This window comes from Pezoporus wallicus, unplaced genomic scaffold, assembly GCF_028554395.1.
Source record: "Pezoporus wallicus isolate ANWC-B61680 ecotype Strahan unplaced genomic scaffold, APGP_CSIRO_Pwel_v1 contig_7553, whole genome shotgun sequence".
In the NCBI taxonomy this organism is placed as follows: Eukaryota; Metazoa; Chordata; class Aves; order Psittaciformes; family Psittacidae; genus Pezoporus; species Pezoporus wallicus.
This window is the reverse complement of record NW_026635101.1, coordinates 464655-485876: the sequence shown is the minus strand read 5'-3', so window position 1 is coordinate 485876 and position 21222 is coordinate 464655. Positions and strand designations below refer to the sequence as shown.

The 21222-nt window shown below is 47.1% G+C and overlaps 1 protein-coding gene across 2 annotated transcripts in view; it reads left to right on the top strand.

The window, feature by feature from the left end:
- SYNDIG1 (synapse differentiation inducing 1) overlaps positions 1-21222 on the top strand; it is a 57048-nt gene that overhangs the window by 16832 nt on the left and 18994 nt on the right. For both annotated transcript variants that reach the window (XR_008971417.1, XM_057402959.1), the window contains exon 3: positions 1687-1824. Coding sequence is in view for 1 of the 2 variants with exons in the window: in XM_057402959.1 (XP_057258942.1) it covers positions 1687-1824 (138 nt within the window). In the remaining variant the exon portion in view is untranslated. The remainder of the gene's footprint in view (positions 1-1686; positions 1825-21222) is intronic.

Here is a 21222-nt window from a genome sequence, read left to right as displayed (position 1 = left end):
GTAAACTGAGGCAGAGATTGCTTTATCCTGTGCTGTCTTCTCAGCTGAGCTCCAGTTGTGTTGCTGAGGGATGCGTAGCAGTAATCAAGGGAGGATGAGGAGGGTTGTGGTTGCAATAACAGCTTTGCTACAAAGGATCCATTGGAAACAGGAAATCCCTGCTGCGTGCTCAGTAATTTAGAGAGATGTCATGCCTGCTGCAGGGCCGTGGGCACAGGAAGGTGTTCTCACAGCAGCACATTGCATGGGCCACAGAGAGCACAGCTCACCTGGCCAGGGGGAGGACTGTGCACCCACCTGAGGTTACATCCTTCCCGTTGCAGCACAAAGATGTGTCTCCAAGTCAGAGCCTGACTTGCAGTGGAAAAGAGCTGCCTTCTATAGATATTGTGTGTTGTGCAATTGCAGTGGAAGCTGCTGGAGCCAGACGTCATGTCTGAAAAGGGGTGAATCCCTCCACATCCTGAAGGGACCCTCAGCTGCTGCTGCAGTTTCTTACCACCCCATGACACTGCTCCTGTCTCTTGTCACTCACCTGACTGCAGCTGCATCCGGATGCATTTTGCCTTGTTTCTTCTTCAGAGGTTTCTAGCATCATGGAGATAGTGGCATTGTCTGATTGACAGGTTAGAGGAGCTCTGTTCAAAGAGGAGAACTAGCCTGGGTTTTTAACAGCTCAGTAAAAAGCCTGGAGTAACATTAGCAGAGTAACTGAGGGATCTTTGCTCTAGCAATGAACAGAGTATCTTGGCCAGGAAAGGGATGCTCTTTGCTGGGTATTCTTTTGAATGGTTACACAGGTTCTCTTTTGATTGCTTGTTGTTTGATTGGGGGGTGCATTGGAGGTACACCACTAAAAAGTAAAACCTAATAGTTCGGTATTTCAGATTGCTTAAACTCATGTGACGTGACATTAAATAAAGAAAAGGTTTGCCTGTTTCGTCTTGCTCGCCACTAAAACCTTACAAGTCCATTAGCTATGCTATTCCCTAACTTCTGCTAGAGTGAAAAGCTTTCAGACAGGTTAGTGATATCGGGATGTAATTGTGAAAAGTTCCATGTAAATCCATACAGAGACTGTTAAACACGAAAGGACCATACTGGTGATTGGTCATCTAACCCAAACTGACTGTAAGTGGTGGAAGTAATTCTGATTTCTCAGAGGACCCTCTAACGTCCAGCTCCTCTGGTGTCATAGAATCCCAGACTGGTTTGGGTTGGAAGGGACCTTGAAGCTCATCCAGTTCCAACTCCCTGCCCCAGGCAGGGACACCTTCCACTAGAGCAGGTTGCTCCAAGCCCCATCCAACCTGGCCTTGAACACTGCCAGGGATGGGGCATCCAGAGCTTCCTTGTGTTAAGGTGCAGCTCTTCCAGAATCAGGAACAAAGTGAAGACAGCCAATGATGCAGCCAAATGGTCAAAAGGTTCCCAAAGTCAGAAAGGTTTCTGGATAGGGAAGATCTATCCAGTAAGCTCAGGATTCGGCATTGTGTTTTAAGAGAGAGAACACGTCAAGTTCATTTAGTAGTGATGGAGGCTGTGACACAGTTGGTGAGGCCTGTTGATGTTGAGGAATTGCCTGGTATGACCAGGGAGATGTTCACAGCCTTGGTCCATGGCAGAGGAGTGATCATGATGCCATTAACCAGCACCTTTCTATTTCTCTTCCCCTTGCTATTCCAGAGCGATTACTCAAGTGACACCGAAAGTGAAGACAATTTCCTGATGATGCCACCAAGAGACCATCTCGGCCTCACTGTGTTCTCCATGCTCTGCTGCTTCTGGCCATTGGGGATTGCTGCTTTTTATCTGTCTCATGAGGTAATGTTCAAACATCTCCTGGTAACTCAGAGTTTCGTATCCACAGAGTAGCCGTCACTGAGCACCCGCAAGGGAAACTCACCAGACCCCAAATGTGGGCCAAGGCATCCTTTCTCTGGGGCAGTGGGAGGTATTTAAAGAGGGTAGTGTGTTCCTCACATTGGTATGTCTCTCTGATAATGGTGGTTGTCTTGTGAGATACTTTGCTGAGGGAGGAATCTACAAAATATTTTAGGGTTTAGCTGATGATGGGCAGGTTCCATGTCGGGTTGTATGGTCTCTAGCTATGGATTTTCTGTGGACATGACTTTTGAGTGGAAAACACCTTTGCTGTCTCAAACACTCGGATTTCCTATTGGGGAAACTGATCTATCGGCTCCCGAACTTCTCATCTGGAAAAGCAAACCAGGTAATATCCTTCCAGGAGCAGAAATGTAATTTCTGTTCTGCAGAAGCTAATTTACTTTCCAGGAACCATTTCCTTTCCCCCTGTAAAATGGCTCAGCCTGTTCTTCTTGTCCAAGTTTAATATGGGAATATTTTTCCCAGAGAAGTGACAGTGGTTTGGTTTGGTTCCTTCATGAGATGGGCTTGCAGGTTTCCAGCCAGTGCCTAACTAGCCATCAAGTCTTGCCCCATCATTTGTTCTGACAAGTGTGTCTTCAGAAGTGCCTGCAGAGTAATTATTGAGTTTCCCAGCATGGCAGTTAATGTAATGTGACAGAAAAGGAGTCACACTGGAAGTCCCATCAGTGACTGCAAGGGAGCATTCACTTATATTTCTATCTCCTGGTGATTGAAATGTCTATTGCCAACTACAGTCTGTACTCCACAGCACTGAAATCGTTCACCCTTTCTCCTGTCTTTCTAACCTGTCTCCTCCAAACATCTACTAGCGTTGGCTCTTTGTCAGACAAGAGCCAGCACTTCAGATATGAAGAATACTAGTCTCCAGTATCAAAGGCACAGCACCACTCTTTCTTGTTTTCAATGAAGTGTCTGCATTGAACGTGGACACTTCTGAGACAACTAAAGTTTGTCCAGTGGAATATAACAGGTTTCCTTGTTTGAGTGCTGTTGATTCCTCAAGCTTTGGTCAAGGGATTTGTCTGATGACGATGACAGTGGAAAGTAAACCATCATGGCCGTGTCTCCTCACACACGTGGACTAGGCAGGGGTTTTCAGCAGTGCTGTAGCCAAGGAAGGGCTGAGAGCTGTCACTGTTAGAATACACTATTAGAATACACTTTTAGCAGTGTGTTTGCCCTGTGCTGGAGAGAACAGCGTGCTCCTTCGTGTCCTGTGGTAGCTTTCCTTCGGGAAGCCTGGGGGTCTCTTTAAGAAATGCAGGGGAAGCACGGCACAGTCCAATAAATGCAAAATGAACAACGTAATTAAGTACCTCACAGCAGTGTGGCTGAGAAAGTAATCGTGCTGAGAACCTGTGTATGGAGGACAGGGCATCCACATTAACTGTGAACTGATTCCAGGGGCCAGCGTGAATCCACGAAACAGAAGCATAGGGAAGGTGGAAAAGGCCATGTGTAGGCAGGGAAAGATAATGGTATTGTGCTGGAGGATATAGGCACTGGAAAATGGAAACTTGGGTTGTGTTTGTTTTAGCATGATCACAGAATCATCAGGGTTACAAGGGCCTGGTGGAGAACTGAATGTGGCTGCCTAAAGCTAGGAGCTGTCAGCAAAGTGCTTGGCTCTTACTAGGTTGAGAGATAATAAATTAACCTTTGTTAGTTAACCCCTTGGATGCATCAGGACAGGCTGTGGCTAAATCCAGCCAGGAGGAAGGATTGTTTCTGAGGAATTTTGATTTCTGATTACTGCTTTGGGTTGGCTGTAGAAATCTTTTCACCTCTCCCCTCTAAAAACTGATGATGATGATAGTGCTACCACCCCTGAGTTCTCCTTTGCTCCGGTCTTTCCTCTTAGCTCTGTCCACAGCAGCTGAATGAGCTGAGAACTCATTTCCCAAATCTTTTGCAGAAAGGTGGTCAAGTCCCTGCTCATCCCAGTCCACCATGGGCACATCGGTCTGTCCTTCCCTGCCTGCCTCCCCTCCAGCATTTCCATCACAACCCTGAGAATCCACAAGCCTTCACTGAAACTGGCTATTCTGCAAAACCCCAACAAATTGACATTTCCCAGTGGGAAAAAAATGACACCAAATTCTGCAGCCCTCAGTGACATGGGTTAGTGGTGGACTTGGCAATGCTGGGGGAAGGGCTGGACTTGGTGATTGTAAAGGTCTTTTCCAACCCAGCTGATTCTAGGATGCTAAGATGAAGCTGGGCAGGGTCTGCGTGCATGGTGGAAATGAAGATGTGCATCAGCTGAGCAAGCAGGGAGGAGCAGTGGGTTCAGAAATGCACTCTGTGAAAGCAAAACCAGTTCCTCTCCATTGGGATATCCAATTTTCACAAGCAGGGCATCGTCTCTTGAGTTTCTGATCCCAAGTTTCATTTCTTTAACTTTGTTAACCTGACAGAGGGGAGATTTACGTGAAGCATTAGGAAGAAATTCTTCCCTGTGAGGGTGCTGAGGCGCTGGCACAGGGTGCCCAGAGAAGCTGTGGCTGCCCCATCCCTGGCAGTGCTCAAGGCCAGGTTGGACACAGGGCTTGGAGCAACCTGGTCTAGTGGAAGGTGTCCCTGCCCGTTGCAGGGGATTGGAACTGGGTGAGCTTTAAGGTCCCTTCCAACCCAAACCAGCCTGGGATTCTATCATTCCGTGCAATCTCCATGGAGTTGTGTCTGGCTGGCATAGGAATACACCTGAAAAATCCCAGTGGACACTTCTCAGCATAGGTAGGTGCTCAGATAGCCTCCAAACCCACTTTCCTCCCCAGCTGCATGTGAGATTTGCCAGGGGCAAATCAGAGTCCAAGAACACGAGAGCAAGCACTTCCCAGTCTGCTGCACTTACTCCATACCACAATTACCTCCCTCATACCGTGATTGAAGGATGCATAGCTCTGTAATTATTGCCACATCCCCTGGGTTGCTGGAGTAGGCACAACTCCAAATGCCATTGCTTGGATTGGTTTTAAAGAAAGTGGTATGAGGATTTTCTTTGGTTTCCATCCTGATGTGAGGCATAGATGACCAGGCAGAGGAGGAGCCTGTGTTTCTTCATGATAACTTATGGAACATTTGGAGCCTTTCTCTACAGTTTTCAGAGAGAGCTTTGAAAAAGCTGTATTTTGACATGTGTCAGTGGTCACTGGGGAGAAGAGAGAAATAATGTTTGTCCCCTCGCTGTGAGGGAGGAGACAGGATGAGCTTAACCTTTATCAGAGACCAGAGATTATGTGCTCCGCATACATGAGTGTGTTTCTCTTTCTTTGCATTTCTTCATCAGATTTTGACATCTAGCCACTACTGAAAAGGACAGGGAAATAACAGCCAAGTGCTTTCTATTATTCATTAGGAATGTGTCTCATAGTCCCCATCTCAATAGGGAAAACCATGGATGGCAGTGTGATGTGCCACACTCAACCAGACTGCCTGCTGGCACTGCTAAGACCTTTCCATGCTTTACCAGCCCACCTTGTTTTGTTTTTCCTCTCTGCCCCACTTTTCTCCATCAGGAAACAGAGTATCATAGCTTATAAAGAAGTTGACACCCACAGCCATGAGCCTTTGCTTGTACCGGTGACGCTGCATCCCTTTGTACCCAAGATGAAAAGGCACAGGCAAACCCAAAAGCCTGGAGTATTTTTCTTTACTTGTTTTAAGTGCAGTAAAAGGCTGAACTGTACACTTGCAGGGAGCGTACACTTGCATTGCTGAAGTGATGCTAGCAAAACAGACAGTGGGCTTTTGCATTTTCCAGAGAGGTTGTTGATTTTTCAGCACCGCATCCTTTGTTGGATTAAGTAGCGCTTGTACAAAAGAGCCTGCTGTCAAAAGAAGATGAGCTTTAACCTCCTTAAGTATAACATGAAAAAGTCCTTTTCTTTTTTTGATGTCTTGGACCAGGATGCCAATCACATAATCCCTGAGTTGAAGCTGGGCTGTCACTTTGGGTCACACAGCTTGGATGTAGGGTACTGGAGATGTTCAGGGGCTACCCAGCCCTGTCTCTGCTGCCAGTCATGCGGAGCTTTGAGCTGGCTATACTGATCCCTTGAAAAGCAGATCTCTGAGTTCTTCAGCTTTGTGTGTGCTTGTGAGTGCAGGCACATGCAGGCACCCTTCTGACGAAGCTTTGCAGCCCTTGAGCTGTAAAAGTGATGAATAAAACCTCCAGACAATTAAATCCTTTTGGGTCAGGAATGAGTCAAAATAAGTCAGAATGAGCTCCTGCTCATATGGAGCTGCTAAGGACTTTTGTGGCAGAAATCCTCCCAGCAGAGCTCTGTGCTAGTGTCTTGCTGTGGTGGCCAAGGGGTGACAGTATGGCCACTGCCCTTGCATGAGAACCCCAGCCCTGCAAGGGCCACCACTCACCAGGCTGCGTCCCTCATGTAGTTGTAAGGTAGATGGCAGACACCATGACTTTCGGGCTGTTCTGAACCTGCTTCAGTCCTAATAGCTGGTGAACGTAGATTCTGTAGTTAGTGTTTATTATAGCAAGGGGGTTGGAACTAGATGATCTTTAAAGACTCTTCCGACTCATAGAATTATGTGATTTCTCAACATGCCAGCTCTTCAGCTGATGGGAATCGCTCTCCCTCCACTCATTTGTGTTGGAAGATCTGGCTTTGCCAATCTGTCTTACTGAGGAGGGAGCTAAGCCAGGGGCTCACACAAAAGGCCAGGTCCCATAAGCAATACTGAGCCAGTCCACACTGACATGACTTTGCCCCTAGGTGCCTATATGGCTCTCAGACCCTCGTGTCACAGGACTTAGCTTTTCACGGGGACGAGCTGTATGCTCTGGTACTTTTCCTGAGTGATCACCTTAAGAAAGAGCTGAGTTCTTCCAGCCACGTTTGCAAACACAGGAATAGCTGTGTCTAGCATGTTAGATTGCAGGCCTGAAGTTTAGCAAGAGATTGAAACCATTGAGAACAAGGTTTTCAATGAGGAAACGTGGGGTGAACATTGCTTGCAAACTGCTCATACAGTTCTGCTTGCAAACTGTCTCTGTATGAGTGCATATGTGTGCGCTCCTGCTGAAACACAGTGCTTGCAAGGAGAAGCACTTCAGGATCATCGAATGACACCATAATTTTAGCTGCCACAAGACAGCTGTCTTATACTTACATATGGCACTTCAGACAGACATTTCTTGTACTTCGACTTGCATCTATACTCGAGCCTCAGTTGGATGGGTTTTGCCTGTGCTGTTCACTTCCAGCTGATGGCTTTTATCCCTTGTCTGCTTTGTCCACTCAAAGACTGTGGCAGGGGCCACCTACATGTGGCCCAGGCATCCTAGACACAACTGGTGCTACCCTGACCATGCATGTTCATTAGACATAGAAGTAGAGGCTGTTATAGGAAAATACAGCAGCCCAAGGCGGGATGAAGCTGCTGCTGCTCCACGCCTGCAGGTCCAACCAGCAGCAAGGCTGCAGCTACATTCCCTGCAGGCACACACACAAAGCACACATATGCACCATGTATTTACATGGCTACATGGCTGGCCATGCAAACCACAGAAAGACACTCGGAGCACTCAACAAATGCAGATGGTACCAGCAGCCCCATCATGCTCCTCTCTGTCTAAGCAGGATGGAGGTCCACTAGTGAGAATGTCTATCTATCTATCTATCTAACTATCTAGACACATATATATATGCCCACACACATCAGTGCATCGTGGATCGCTCCAGTAGCTAAGCTCAGCAGTGAGACTGAGGATCACTCACACTTCCCAAGGAGGGCATCAAGAGAAGGAAATATGCAGTGCTGGATGGAGAGACTGAGAGTGGGAGAGAGGCTGTGATGGCCACAGTTAATTTAGGAGCACAGCGTGGTATGAGCACAGCGTGGGAAGGGTAGGACCAGCTTACTCCTCCAGGTAGGTCTTGTGCAAAGAAAGGCAGGTTTGAGGCTCCCCTGTTAAGAAGGATTAAATGTAGTATTGCATGAACGCTGCAAGGGGCTTTCTCTGCCACTGTGGCTCACACGTGGGCATGTTCATGAGGGCGGTGGTTACAGCTATGGGGAGTAAATGAATTGGTATGATAGCCCCTGTCCTAAGCAGGACAACTTTGTGGGGGGCTGGCACCAAGTGACACCAAGTGTCTCTGTGAAGGTTCAGAGTGAAAGGCAAATGCTCAGAGGATAATGCCCCAGGCCAGAGAGCCCATAGGGCATTGCAGAGATAGCAAATTGGCCAGGAAGAGGATGAGAGTGAATACTGAACATTACAGCCTGTGCCAGCATAAAATAACGTGGCTGCTGTTCTCAACCGTGGCAAGGAGAGAAACTACCTGCTGAGATAGCCGGGAACATATGTTGCTGTGTGAGAGTGCTGGGTTTCTTGTTCTTGGAAGAGCAGCTCTGAAATGGATGTCTGTGGCCTCTGGTTAGGGACCTTTGGGTGACATCTCTTGGCTTTGCAAAAAGCTCATCACATGGTTAAGTACATTCAGGGTTTGCAACTTATGCTCCTTTCAGAGGGGAGGGAAATCCGAGTCCTGGATGAAGTGGCAGAGGATGTCTTGTGGCCCTTTAATTCCCCAGGGTCTGCTTCAGATGCTGATGGTGACGCTAAATCTGAAGTGGTAGTGACAGGACAAAGGGGAATGGCTTTGACCTGACAGAGGGGAGACTGAGATGAGATATTAGGAAGAAATTCTTCCCTGTGAGGGTGCTGAGGCCCTGGCACAGGGTGCCCAGAGAAGCTGTGGCTGCCCCATCCCTGGCAGTGTTCAAGGACACAGGGGCTTGGTGCAACCTGCTCTAGTGGAAGGTGTCCCTGCCCGTGGCAGGGGGTTGGAACTGGATGAGCTTTAAGGGCCGTTCCAACCCAAACCAGTCTGTGACTGACTCTATGAAGTGGGGTTTAATAACTGCCAGCACCTCTAATTCTCTGCTTTCCAGGTGGGAGCTGGCTCCCAGCCACTGGTTTGAGTGTGAGTGAACTTTGCTAACACCAATTTTCCCTTCAGGGCAGATGTCTCCTGAGAAGAGAGGTCTTTGTGCACACAAGACAATGTCCATGTGCAGTGAGCTGGGTTTCAGCAGCTGCTAATTTCAGTATTGTGTAGGTGAGGTCTTGAGCCAGGGATCATTATAAGTGTCTTGCACAGATTTCTCTTCATTCCTCTTTGTCCTTTTGATCTCATGGTCACATTTCCAAATCACGAACTACAGCTACAAAAAGGGATTAGATTAATGAATGGCCTGATTGCTTTAGCCCTTAAGCTAATTTTAAATAATTGGAAAGGTAGCTGGCAAATAACATTCCCTGGAGAGTTAAATTCATTATGCAGGTGTTTAATTATCAGGAAATTTTGGGACAGAAAAGAGACCAACTCAAAATGTTTGAGGAGGTGAGGGGTCGCTTTTATTAGCAAGAACATCCTGCACGATAGCTTTGCGCATGAACTGTTCTGTGCCTGACATTCAGGCTGAGCCAGCCAGAGCCCAGACACGTATCGATACAGTCATTCTCCAAGTGTACAAAACATTATTCCTTCCTGGCATCCTCTTTTCGCCCTGCTGTTACTTTTTGTTGCTCATCTATTGGCTCACTATTTCACAGGCTCATGAGACAGCAAGGATTGTTTCAGTGCAGAATAATACCACTTCAACAGGTTGCACGCACGCTTGCCATAAGCTTGGTGTGTCCGTAGTACTCACAAAATCACCCAGTGATGATGATCCCAGCCCAGAGGCAGAAGCAGGGGACACGATTTTGAACCTCCCTAGTAGGTCACCCTGCTGAAAGAGGCATGAGAAAGTCAGCGACCCATTGCAGGTAAGGGAATGGAACATGGTTCCCCCATTCTGGCCATCCCAGGGTCTGCTTCAGTTGTGAGAAAAGCCAAAAAGCTTTAGATGCTGCCTCAGGAGCCTGGTGGCATTACGACGCTCTTCACATCCAAGGTGGTAAATGATCTCCCTTGAATTCTCCTGTGGCAAGGAGAACAGAGTGTACATCTGGAGTGTTCTTTGGGTGCTGTTCATAAATAGAGCTTCCTTTCATCTGGCACGGTAGCACGCACCCTTACAAAACTAAAGCAAGCAAAAGGAGGCAACCACATGTGAAGTTTAATGTATGCAGTAGTAAGTGAATGGATGTTTTCAACAGCAAAGGCTGAAGGTTAACCTTTCATCAGTCTGCAGAAGACTAGGGTATTTTTTTCTTCCTCCAAGAGATTAACATCATGTACCAGAGGCCCAGGGCTATATTGTAATCTTGAATATACAGCTTGCTATCTCTCAGCAGCTGTTCTGGCGAGGGATGCTGAATTACTACTTGGTTTGGATGCACAGCAAACTGAACTGATCATTTCTGATTATAATCTACATATCTCTTTCAAATGGGCTGCAGAAAACGCTTTGAAGTGAAGACTTGAGTATAGTGATGTAGGCATGCAAAAGTGCCTGCGGGACAACTGTAACTCCTCATTGAATTGTCTGACTTCCCAGCAGGAGGAAAGAGTAAAAGGTTTCATATATTCATTTTGGGATGAATGACAAGAATCAGCTGAAAAGGAAGGGACTGAGACCTACCTGCATCTGTGTGGTTTGTGTCTAAAACTGGGCACTGTATGTTCACGGGTAATGACTGCTTTTCAGCCTAGAATAAACATGGGATTATCCATTGTATCCAAAGATCCTCAGCAAGGACCCACTGCAAGGCAGAACAATACAATCATAAAATCACAAAGTGTTTTGAGTTGGGAGGAACCTTAAAGCTCACCCAGTCCCAACCCCTGGCACAGACAGGGACACCTTCCACTGGACCAGGTTGCTCCAAGCCCCTGTGTCCAACCTGGCCTTGAGCACTGCCAGGGATGGGGCAGCCACAGCTTCTCTGGGCACCCTGTGCCAGGGCCTCAGCACCCTCACAGGGAAGAATTTCTTCCTAATGTCTCATCTCAGTCTCCCCTCTGTCAGGTTAAAGCCATTCCCCTTGTCCTGTCCTTTCAGACCCTTGTCAAAAGCCCTTTCCATCTTTCTTGTTGTCCCCTTTAGGTAGCGGAAGGTACTGGAACCTTGTAAGGGGACCCAGCTGTTGTATAAGCTCATAAAATATCTGAGATAGGAAGGGAGGACACTCCCTGCTTTCAGCTCTTGTGCCTGAGGAGCATGCACCTCTCCAGTGGTCATGCACTGAGGTTTTCCTCCAGGGCAAATGGCTGTCCCAGCAGTGAGCCTACAGACTTCCCCACTGACTGTAACCATTTCTTCAAGTGAGCACTAAAACAGACAAAGCAGTCTTACCACGGGACCCTGGAAGGTAGCATCATGAAAGACAAGCTTCTGTTGCTAGTGGCAGTGTCCACGGGGCCTCTGTTAAGTTAAGCTCTGTGCCAGCCAAAAAGCTTTGGAGCCAGCAAGGCCAATGAGAAATAATTCTGTCCCATTAAAGTAGATGGAGAGATTGCACTTTCTTCCCATGACCATGGGCAAAATATTGAGCCCAGGAGGAGCAGCTTCCCTGAGGCAGCCACTGTTTGGGGCTGTAGGGGCACACAGATACATCAGTGCTCTCTTTTGATAGCTCTGGCCAAGATCTGTAACAGTCTTGACTCTACCTCTCACCAGTCTCTGCAGAACCCTGTTTCCAGCCTTAAATGCTGAAATCTTTCTTTAAGAAGTGAAAGGTTAATTAATTATCTAATATTACTGCATTGTTCCAAAACACTGTTTCCTAATCTAAACAGCAGCATTTGCTGATGCTTTGCCTCCAGCTGTATCCACAGAGGTAGGCAGGACATTAAAATGCACCCATCAAGAGACATGATGTATTGTTGGTAATAAAACCAATGTAGTATTTCATGTGCTTGGGGGGGGAAACACCAGTTTTTTCACATTGCGACTATCCCCAGTGCCAGTTTAGTATTAAGATACACTCATTATGGGGCATGATGAGCAAGAAGTCGTCAATGACATACCCACATTTTGTCGTTTCTTGTCTTATTTCCAAGAAGTGCGAAGGAATCAGGGTTGCTTGGGTGAATGCAAGTCCATGCACATCCGCACAGGGACTCAGCTTCCTCCACGGGTATGGGCAAAGCCAGAGATGAAAGAAGAGGGGTCACAGCATCAGGCAGAAGAGATGGAATTGGCAAGCCCTGCTTGACCCCATTCCTCATCCTGCCTTCCTTGGCGTGAGTGCTTCTCGATCATGAAGTCCAGGAGAAAGGATGCTGTTCAAACCAGCTATTACCTAGAACTCCCAGACAGCAGTCCCAAAGATGTTAGTGTCTGCCCCACCATGATGAGGTGTATCACCAGGAAGGACCTCTCTTTTATGGCTATTGTCTCTAGAAAGAGGTGTAGAAATGGGATGGTCAGAGCAGGAAAGACCAAATCCTTTCTTCCCAGGTCTGATCAGGAAGCTTCCTCTGGCAGGGATTTGTACTGGGATTTTTTTGATGTGAAAGGTGCTCCCTTCACAACAGGGACCAAAAGTTGATAGAGAACTCCCTGTCCATGGTTCAGAGCCTAGTAGCTGCTCCCAGCACTTCCCTTCGCTATAGCAAGGACATGCTACAAAAGGTGAAGGTGGTTCTTGGGCTGATAATGGCAGGCAGAGTAAGTTCCAAATCCTCCCAGGTGTGATAATGCAGGAAATGGGATTTGGTATCCAGAGACATGTGGGCCTTTGAACTAATTTAAATAGTAATTATCCCAGCCTGGGATTTCTGGATTCCATTCAAGACAGGACGCTCAGTAATTGTGCTGAATGTGTCCTCATTCCTTGACCTTGTCACACAGATGGTGTGGTTCTAAGCAGGTTTCTACTGACTACAACTAATTAAACAATTAATTAGGAGCCCTCACTTACACAGAAGCTATTGTAAAACAAGAACTTCAGTGACCTCATGGGACCTTGCCACAGCATTAGTCCAAGGACCGTCCGGATTGTCTTTGCTGAAGCTTCGGTGCATCCACCCAGTCTCAGTTTGAACCGTACCTGTGAGAGGTTGGCTCAGCTTAAGCTGCACTCACCTGAGCCTTTCCTGATGTGTCTTCAGGATGTCTCACTTTTGAGAGCTTTCCTTTGCTAAATAGGTGAAGACCACCTTGTCCTGTGACTTTCAGTGGCTATTCCTAAGTAGCTGTGAGCACAAATTGCTTGTTTCCCAGGATTTTTGGTATCCCCACAATGAAAATGAGTATTTAAATCCCATGGACAGAGGCTTTTATTCTTACTGTATCTCACTTTGCTCTGCCAACACTTTAGCATTTCTCCCCCATCTACCTTCTTTCAAACCATCAAGTATTCTGATTCTGTGTCATAGAAGCGATGCCTCATGAGCCCCTCCCTCATTTCTAATAACTTCTGTGTTGTATAATAAAAACAACACCATAATATTCACTTTATATATCTGCTGATTAGAAACCAGATCATCATAGAGGTTTCTAGCCCATATATGCACTCTGCCTGGAAAAGGAATGAACAGCATTAGTTCCCCTTCATTTCTTTATTAACAGCAAGAAATCTTTAAGTATTTCAGGGTGTTGGGTTCAACCTGGGGAACTGGAAACATTCTTTACCCAGTTTTTTGCTCATGAGCTGCAAATGGAGGTTTGTGTTCTCTGTGCATTTGTTACTTAGAAGAAATACTGAGAACAGGGAAGAATGAAGTGTCATTTAAGCAGAATTCAAGGTAAGCTCAAGGAGCAGCTTTTCGCTGTGACATGGGATGAATGTCTTGATTCACGGCTCCTGTATGCCTGTGTCAACATGAGACCAACTCACCCATACAAACTGGGTTTATATGGGGCATAACAGTGGCTTCCCTTCACTGGGCAAGCTGGGGTCTCAGGAGCAGAAAGGCATCTTGGAAAGGTTATGAGCATTGGGAAGGTTTTAAGGGTGGGTTTGGAAGGGGACCATGGTAAAGACCCTCCGGGCACTGCACAGCATCACTGTTCCCTGCTTTGTTATCCCTGCAATCAGGATCTGAAGGGTTTAGCATTGCTCTCTCTGCCCCTTGGGTCCACACTCCTCGAATTGGAAATTTCCCATTTACTGGGGCCCAGGATAAATGAACGATCCAATCTTCAAAACCCATTAGGGATTAATTGCAAGCAGAAGTTATACTGTTTTAATTAAAGCAGCGTACTTCAGGCAGCCCATCCCTGTAATGCAAACTTAGTATCAATGTTCTTACACTAGAAAAGATCTTCCCTGATACCAGAGAATGTGTAGAAGGGAGTAATCTGTCCTGCAGGAAGCACAAAAATATTGGCATGCTCTGCTTCAATTGCCTTGAAAGAGAAAACAGTGTCCTGCTGGGTGCAGTTACACCACTGCCAGTCTGCAGGTTGAGCTCACTTTCCTCCTGTGCCATCGGGAATGCTGCTGGGGCGGTGGGTGGGAGCCATATGAATTACAGTGCTGTGAGAGCTGAAATGGGGACAGCAGAGCGCAGCTTTGCCAGAGGGGAAATAAATCTGACTTTTGGGATTGTTGCACACAGGAAGACGTTTTTCTCAGGGGAGCAGCCCTGTGAGGAGCACACATTGCAGGGCACGTTGATGGAACTGTGCCTTTTGCAGTGCTGAGACCAGCACATCCATTGATGCCACAGACCTTGCTGCTTATCTTTAAACCCCAGAGAAGCAGAACGATGCAGGTTGCATTGAAACCCAGTGGGATCTAAGCTGCTGGGTTGTTCACCAGTATTGAAGAAGCACCCTTGTATTCATTAGCTACTTCATAGGCAAAAAGAGTCAAAAGCAAACACACGGAAGATGAGATTTGTGTTCTCTGATCACTTGGCACGTCAGAGAGGGCACCCTAGAAAACAGGGAGGAAAGATGTGGTCGCTGATGTGGTGTTTGGTATGGATTCAGGAAGGTTTCCGCACAGCAAAGGCAATCCATGCCTTCAAAAGGGCCCTTTGTGGGAGTGCAACGACCAAAAGTCCAAACTAGCTCCTCAAAGAGCCAAGGGGGCAAACAGTGGGGAGGAAGAGAACAGCCATGTCCTCTACACAGGCCAAGCTTGCTGATGCTGACAGGCTTACAGGGAGCTATGGAGTACTTCTTGTTCACACTGAAGGCTGTCCTTAGGTTGGCCTCCCAACTGTTTCTTTATGCTCCCATTTCGGACCTTGCTGCCTGCCTCCTTACTTCATCTATGAAGGAGCTCACACTGCTGCATTTCTGCCTCCTAATTTGGTGGCCTTACCCTGCAGCCCTTACGTAGGCGTATCCATCAGTCATATCAGATGTAAAAGATGCCATGGTTTGCCATCATACCTATAAATTCAAGGTGTCTCTAGGAGGAAAAGGGTCAAAGCAGTTGGAATCTGAACTACTGCAGCTCAGACTTGCAGCTCCAGTTGGAGCTTCTGTTTCACCTCTGAAACAGGCTATGTGTGAAGATTACATTGACTTGCTATTTGCCTCAAGTGATTCGGGGGAAATAGCTGCTTCCGCTCATTTTGGGAAGCCAGCCAAACCTGAACAATCTCACGGTAAGCAATGCCACAGTGAAACCTAGAGCAGAGATTCCCGTTTCCTTGCATTTGCTGCTTTGTTACAGAGCCCTGCTCTTATCACAAAATTCCCCCGTCACCCCAATCCAGAACAGCTCCCTCGTGGATTTGCGGCAGTGATGTTTTTGTGACCACAAAGGAAACAGCATGTTCGCAAATTATTTGATAAGGCCAAAATCATTTACCTCCTACCAAGTGTGACATATTTCGGCAATAGCTAATTAAGCTGAGAGATTGCTGTCATAGCTCTGTGCAAAGGAAAATCAGAACCTCTGTGAAATCTCTTTGGCAGAATGTGCATCATCTGCTATCTCCAGTATGAGCACAGAGCAGTGACACTACTGTCGGCATTAAATCACCCTTCAGTATGTTCAGCTCCTCTTTTAATCTACCAGCCTGTACCTCACCAACCTGGAGTCTTCACCATATGTGCTTGCATCTGTTGGCAAAGCAAAGATCATTTTTCCTAGCAATTGCTATGCTGAGGATCAAGGGTAAAAGATAGAAATGCCACTGTTTGTAATCTCTGGCCAACATGTGAGCTGCATGCCCTCTTAGGTGTCCAGTCTGGATACCTACTTACTGTAGCAGTCAGGAGGATGCATGCTTTCCCTGCTCCTGCAGGGATGCAGCTCTGTACCACTGCATGCGTTGATGGGAACGACTGCTTTTTCACTGTGTGACTGTGTCATTAACAAGGAGAGAACAGGGAGATTGAAGGCAATGGTGGTACTGTAAGTGGTGGCAGCTAGATACCTTGCCTGGTGTTTCTTCTGCTGAACAGAGATGGGATTTGAAGGGGTTTGAAGGGAAGGGGTGGTCTTTCAAGAGAGCATGAATTATACTTCAGTATCCCTGTACTATTAAGCAAGCCTTTATAGATGAAACTGAAGCTCAGAGCTGGCTGCCATCATCTGCTGCTGTGTCTTGTCTCAAACCCTGTGTACTGCTTGGGAATGATAGGGAGTCCTTGAACCAGCTCAGGCCCCTTTGCAGGTGAATACCACTTCATGTGATGTTATGTGTTGCTGTGATTTTCACTGCGCCATGCAGTCCACTGAGAAAAATCCTGACTTCTCACCTTAAAATGAAATGAACCAGCAAGTGCAGTACTTTCAAAGGCATCAACAGCCATGCCAAGAGGATCTCACCAGGGCCTTTTAGCCAGACCAGCAGGACAGGATGTTCAACTAAGCAGCCAGAACAAAAAGTGCTGCTAGAAGCTGCTGTTAAGTATTTTTGTTGGTGTTTGCCTGTACATACAGCTGAGACGTTGCTGATTCGTTTGTGATGCCTCAAATTCTATCACTTGCTCAAAGAGCAAACTGCTGTGCTTTGAGTATATACAAGAGAAAGCCTCTTGCTTTTCTCTCTTGAATTAATTTAGGAGGGAAGGGAAACGTATTTTGGAGGAAGCAAGTTAAAGATTTTTTGTTAATGGTAAGTGGCTGAGAATAATTCAGTTTATTGCTAATTCCAAAGAAGGGAATCAGAGTCATGATGTCATGTCTTTTTAGCTCCATTCAAATGTTTTGCCTCCTCTTTTTCTGACTGAAATGACTCACAAGATCATAGACGCTAGGCACGGCAAAGACCTTTAAGCTCATCTTGCCCATCAGTCTGCAACCACTGGGTTGTTATTTAGAACGGTAAACAAGAAAACCATGTTAGAGGCAGACACAATGTTCTCTTAGAGAATGGAGAGTACTGAGATATTCTTTAGACATCTGTGTTTATCAGCTGGGTCTGAGAGCAGGGATCATGAAGTCAACGTGAATGAAAGCAGCACCATGCACTGTCAAGTAGGGCTGAAAGTTTTCCATAGGGAAGGAGCATGTTTCCACCCCTACCAATAACCCCGCTTTCCTCTTGCTCACATCACTTCCCACAGCTGCTTTGACATGTGTCACTTTGGGTGACTTCCTTTTAGATTTAGTGGATTACTTTGCAGAGCTGCTGGTTTTCATGCACCAGTGGTTGAAGTCACTGGGAGCAGTATTGCCCTAGAGAACGCCTGATGGGGAGCATCTGTGACTGGAAACACCTTGGGCTGAACAGCCAAAAATATGGCTGCTAGAAAGAAAAGCAGTCTGCTGGGAATCCAGAGTATGAGAGGCAGGCCTTGAAATCAGAGGAGAAAGGGTCTGTAACCACACCTTTGTACAGGACCTGGCATACCTGGACCCTGACATCCCCTGACAAAGGCATGTCAAATCAGTGCCTTTCCCTGGGGTAGAGCCCATCCTTCAGGGCTACAGGGTACCAGCTCACATCTGGGGCTCCCAAGAGCAGTACAGGTAGGTGGGATGTTTATTCAGCAGTTAAGAGCTGAAATCACACACAAACCAGCCATACTCCGTCTCCTCCTTATTCACTCATTACTGCTGCTCTGACATACCTGCTGTCACTACTGAGTGCAAGCCTAGATCCTCTGGCTGCTGTCCTGAGAGCATTTTTACAGGAGCTGTCAATACAGCTTTGCATCAGCAAATGCCAGCACATCCATTTGGGCAGTTGCCTTTTCAACTTGCTTGTTTTCTGGCCAAATGTGTTCTCTAACATCATGAGGATTCACTGGAAATGGTCATCCACAGGATAACATGTGAAGATCTGTAACATCTCTACAACCGTCCGAAAGATGGATGGAGCCAGGAGGTGGCTGGTCTCTGCTCGCAAGGAACAAGTGATAGGACAAGGGGAAACAGCCTCAAACTGCACCAGGGGAGGTTTAGACTGGGTATTAGGAACAATTTCTTCCCCAAAGGGCAGTCAGGCATTGGAACAGGCTGCCCAGGGCAGTGGTGGAAGTGTTCACAAACCATGTAGACAAGGCTCCCAGTGACATAGTTTAGTGGTGGCCTTGGCAGTGCTGGGGAACGGTTGGACTGAATGATCTTGAAGAGCTTTTCCAACCTTGTTGGTTCTATGGTTCTATGATTCTATAATGTGCATCTATCCTGCTCTTGGGACACTTGATGAGTTCACTCCTCAGCTTCCAGAAGCTTCCAGAATTCCTTTTGCAGTGGCCTCAGCAGCATGTGGACATGGGCTAAGCCTTCCCCCTGTAGCAGGAGTGACTTTGGAAGCCACCCTCCCGCTGAGCCACCCCTGCAGGGATGCCCTGACTGCTCTGATTCACATTCTGTGGCAAGGATCTCTGAGAGCTCGGTGCCTCTGAGCCCCTGTTGAGGAAGGATCATTAGCATGCAGCCTGCCTGCCTGAGCAAGATGCTATCTGTATACCTAGCAGCAAAGGATAACCAAATCAACACCCAGTCAGACTCCATTAACATGGCCCTCAGGAGGCAAATGCCTCTTAACATGAAATTATGTGCCACTGATCATTTCAGCAGCCAGGGCTCCTGATTGGTTCAGAAGCCAGTTTTCCTCTAGTGAAACATCTCCAAGCAGCATCTTTCACAGCAAGTGAATCTGGTTCCTCAGAGGCAAAGAGCTCTATGTGGGCAGCTTCCCTGCAGGAGCTGCAAGCGGCACAAACATCAGAAGCATGCCACCCGTGTCCTGGATTGCAAGCATTCCCATGCAGTGGTGAATGTACCTCTGTTTTGCCTCCTCCTCACCTCCTTTCAAGCCGCAGGTGAGAAAATGGGCAAGAAATGGGCTGAATGCCAGTTTAGGGTCCCTTCAAAACCTCAGAGGGGAAGCCAGTTGTGCAGTGTTGAACTCCACCAGCTGCTGCTCTATGGTGGCTTTGACACAGCAGCACTGGGCTGTTTGTGTACAGATTAGGAGCAGGGAACTCACTTCTTGTGCAAAACCCCACCTAGGAATAAAGGCAAGTCCTCTGGGATCATTAAACCCATTTTGTCATGGGTTCTTTTTCCCTCAAGACAAAGGTAACACTTGTCTTGGCACTTCCTTTGTTCACATTCTAAAATTTCTTGAGTAAGTCTCCTTATACAGAGAATGGATGTGTCCAGATGCCCTGGGTTCAGCAGTGGCAGTCATTTTTCTCCTTCTCAGTAGCTGGTGCCTTGCTGTGTTTTTGACTTTCAGCCTAGGAACAGCGCTGATAACACCGATGTTTTTAGTTGCTGCTCAGTAATGTTTACTCTGACCAAGGACTTTCTGAGCCTTGTGCTCTGCCAGGGAGGAGGGGAAGCTGGGAGGAAGCAGAGACAGGACACCTGACCCAAGCTGACCAAAGAGGTATTCCATACCACAGCACCTCATGCCCACTATATAAACTGGGGGCAGTTACCTGGAAGGGTGAGATCACGGTCGGGCTGGGTATCGGTTGGCGGGTGGAGAGCGGTTATATTGTCTTCCCTTGTTATTTCCCTTATCATTATTATTATTGGTGGTAGCAGCAGTGGTTTGTGTTATACCTTAGTTACCGGGCTGTTCTTATCTCAACCCGTGGGAGTTGCATTCTTTCGATTCTCCTCCCCATGCCTCTGGGAACCAGGAGAGAAAAGGAGAGTGAGTGAACGGCTGCGTGGTACTGAGTTACCAGCTGGGCTTAAACCATGACACCAGGGATACCCCAGGTCCCTTCCACTAACTATGCCACATCCTCAGAAGATCCCTGTCATAGAATCCCAGACTGGTTTGGGTTGGAAGGGGCCTTAAAGCTCATCCAGTTCCATCCCCCTGCCACAGGCAGGGACACCTTTCACTAGACCAGGTTGCTCCAAGCCCCATCCAACCTGGCCTTGAACACTGCCAGGGATGGGGCAGCCACAGCTGGCTGGCCATTATGCAAGCATCTGGGGCTCCCACTCACGCATTTGGGATTCCCACTCTCCAGGGTTTAGTTCAGCCTCCAGCTCCCAGATACCTCCAGCAGGAGAAAGAGGAATTATCTGGGATGACTTTCAGGGCTGTATTCATACAGTCCTGTGGGTCAGCTTTCACGCCAGCATCTCTGTGACAAAATGATCTACTGGTGCCCTAGCCAGCAGCGGCCACTTGTGTTGGGGGTGCAACCCAAGCAAGGGAGGAATCCTTTCTTTTATCTCTGATAACAAAGGCACGCCAGTGAAAGCATTAATGGGTCCCCCTTGGCTTTGTTGGTGCTGATGATGCTGATGTTGGATCACCACAAGGGAACATTACATAGCTTTATATTTGTGATTTACATAGATTACATTGCAGAGGTTTACAGTCTACTATATGCATTTGCTGCTGTGTTGGGAGCTGTAAAGAATAAAATCATGTAATAAAGAGCCTTCTGGTCCTGACATAAAATTCAGCATAATACATATTATTATCCCTGCCTGTGCCAGCCCTTCCTTCTTGCTCTTGCCTATGTTTTCAGTGTGTGCCAGTGCTATCAGTGCCTGAATACCAGCTAGGACTCCTTGCTGCTGTAGAGCAGAGCAGAGGAAAAGCCTGTAGAAGAGTTGAACAGGGAGAAATGCAGGAGCACTTCAAGTATGTGAAAGGCAAGTGCAAACAAGGAGGGAATTAACTCTTCTCCACATCCACTCCAGGATGGCTAAAGCCCTCAGTCCTACGTTGCAGTGAAGATGGTCTGGGTTCAGGTTTAGGAAAAGCTTTCTAGAGATTAAAGAAGGGAAATGCACTACCACTTGACCTCAGCAGAGACCAGTGCAGATGAATGGTCAGGGATGGCTTTTATAAGCAGAGCTTAAGATTTCTACAAGCTTATAATTGGTTTTGCTAAAATCCTCTCTTATGCCAGCTGGATATACACTGGAACTGACTTATTAACATGCCTCTGCTCTCCGCTCTGTAATCAGTGTCAGTCACAGTAGTGTTTAATGTTACACAGCAGCAATCTCAGTCTGGAACTAGTTTACTGGCTACTTGA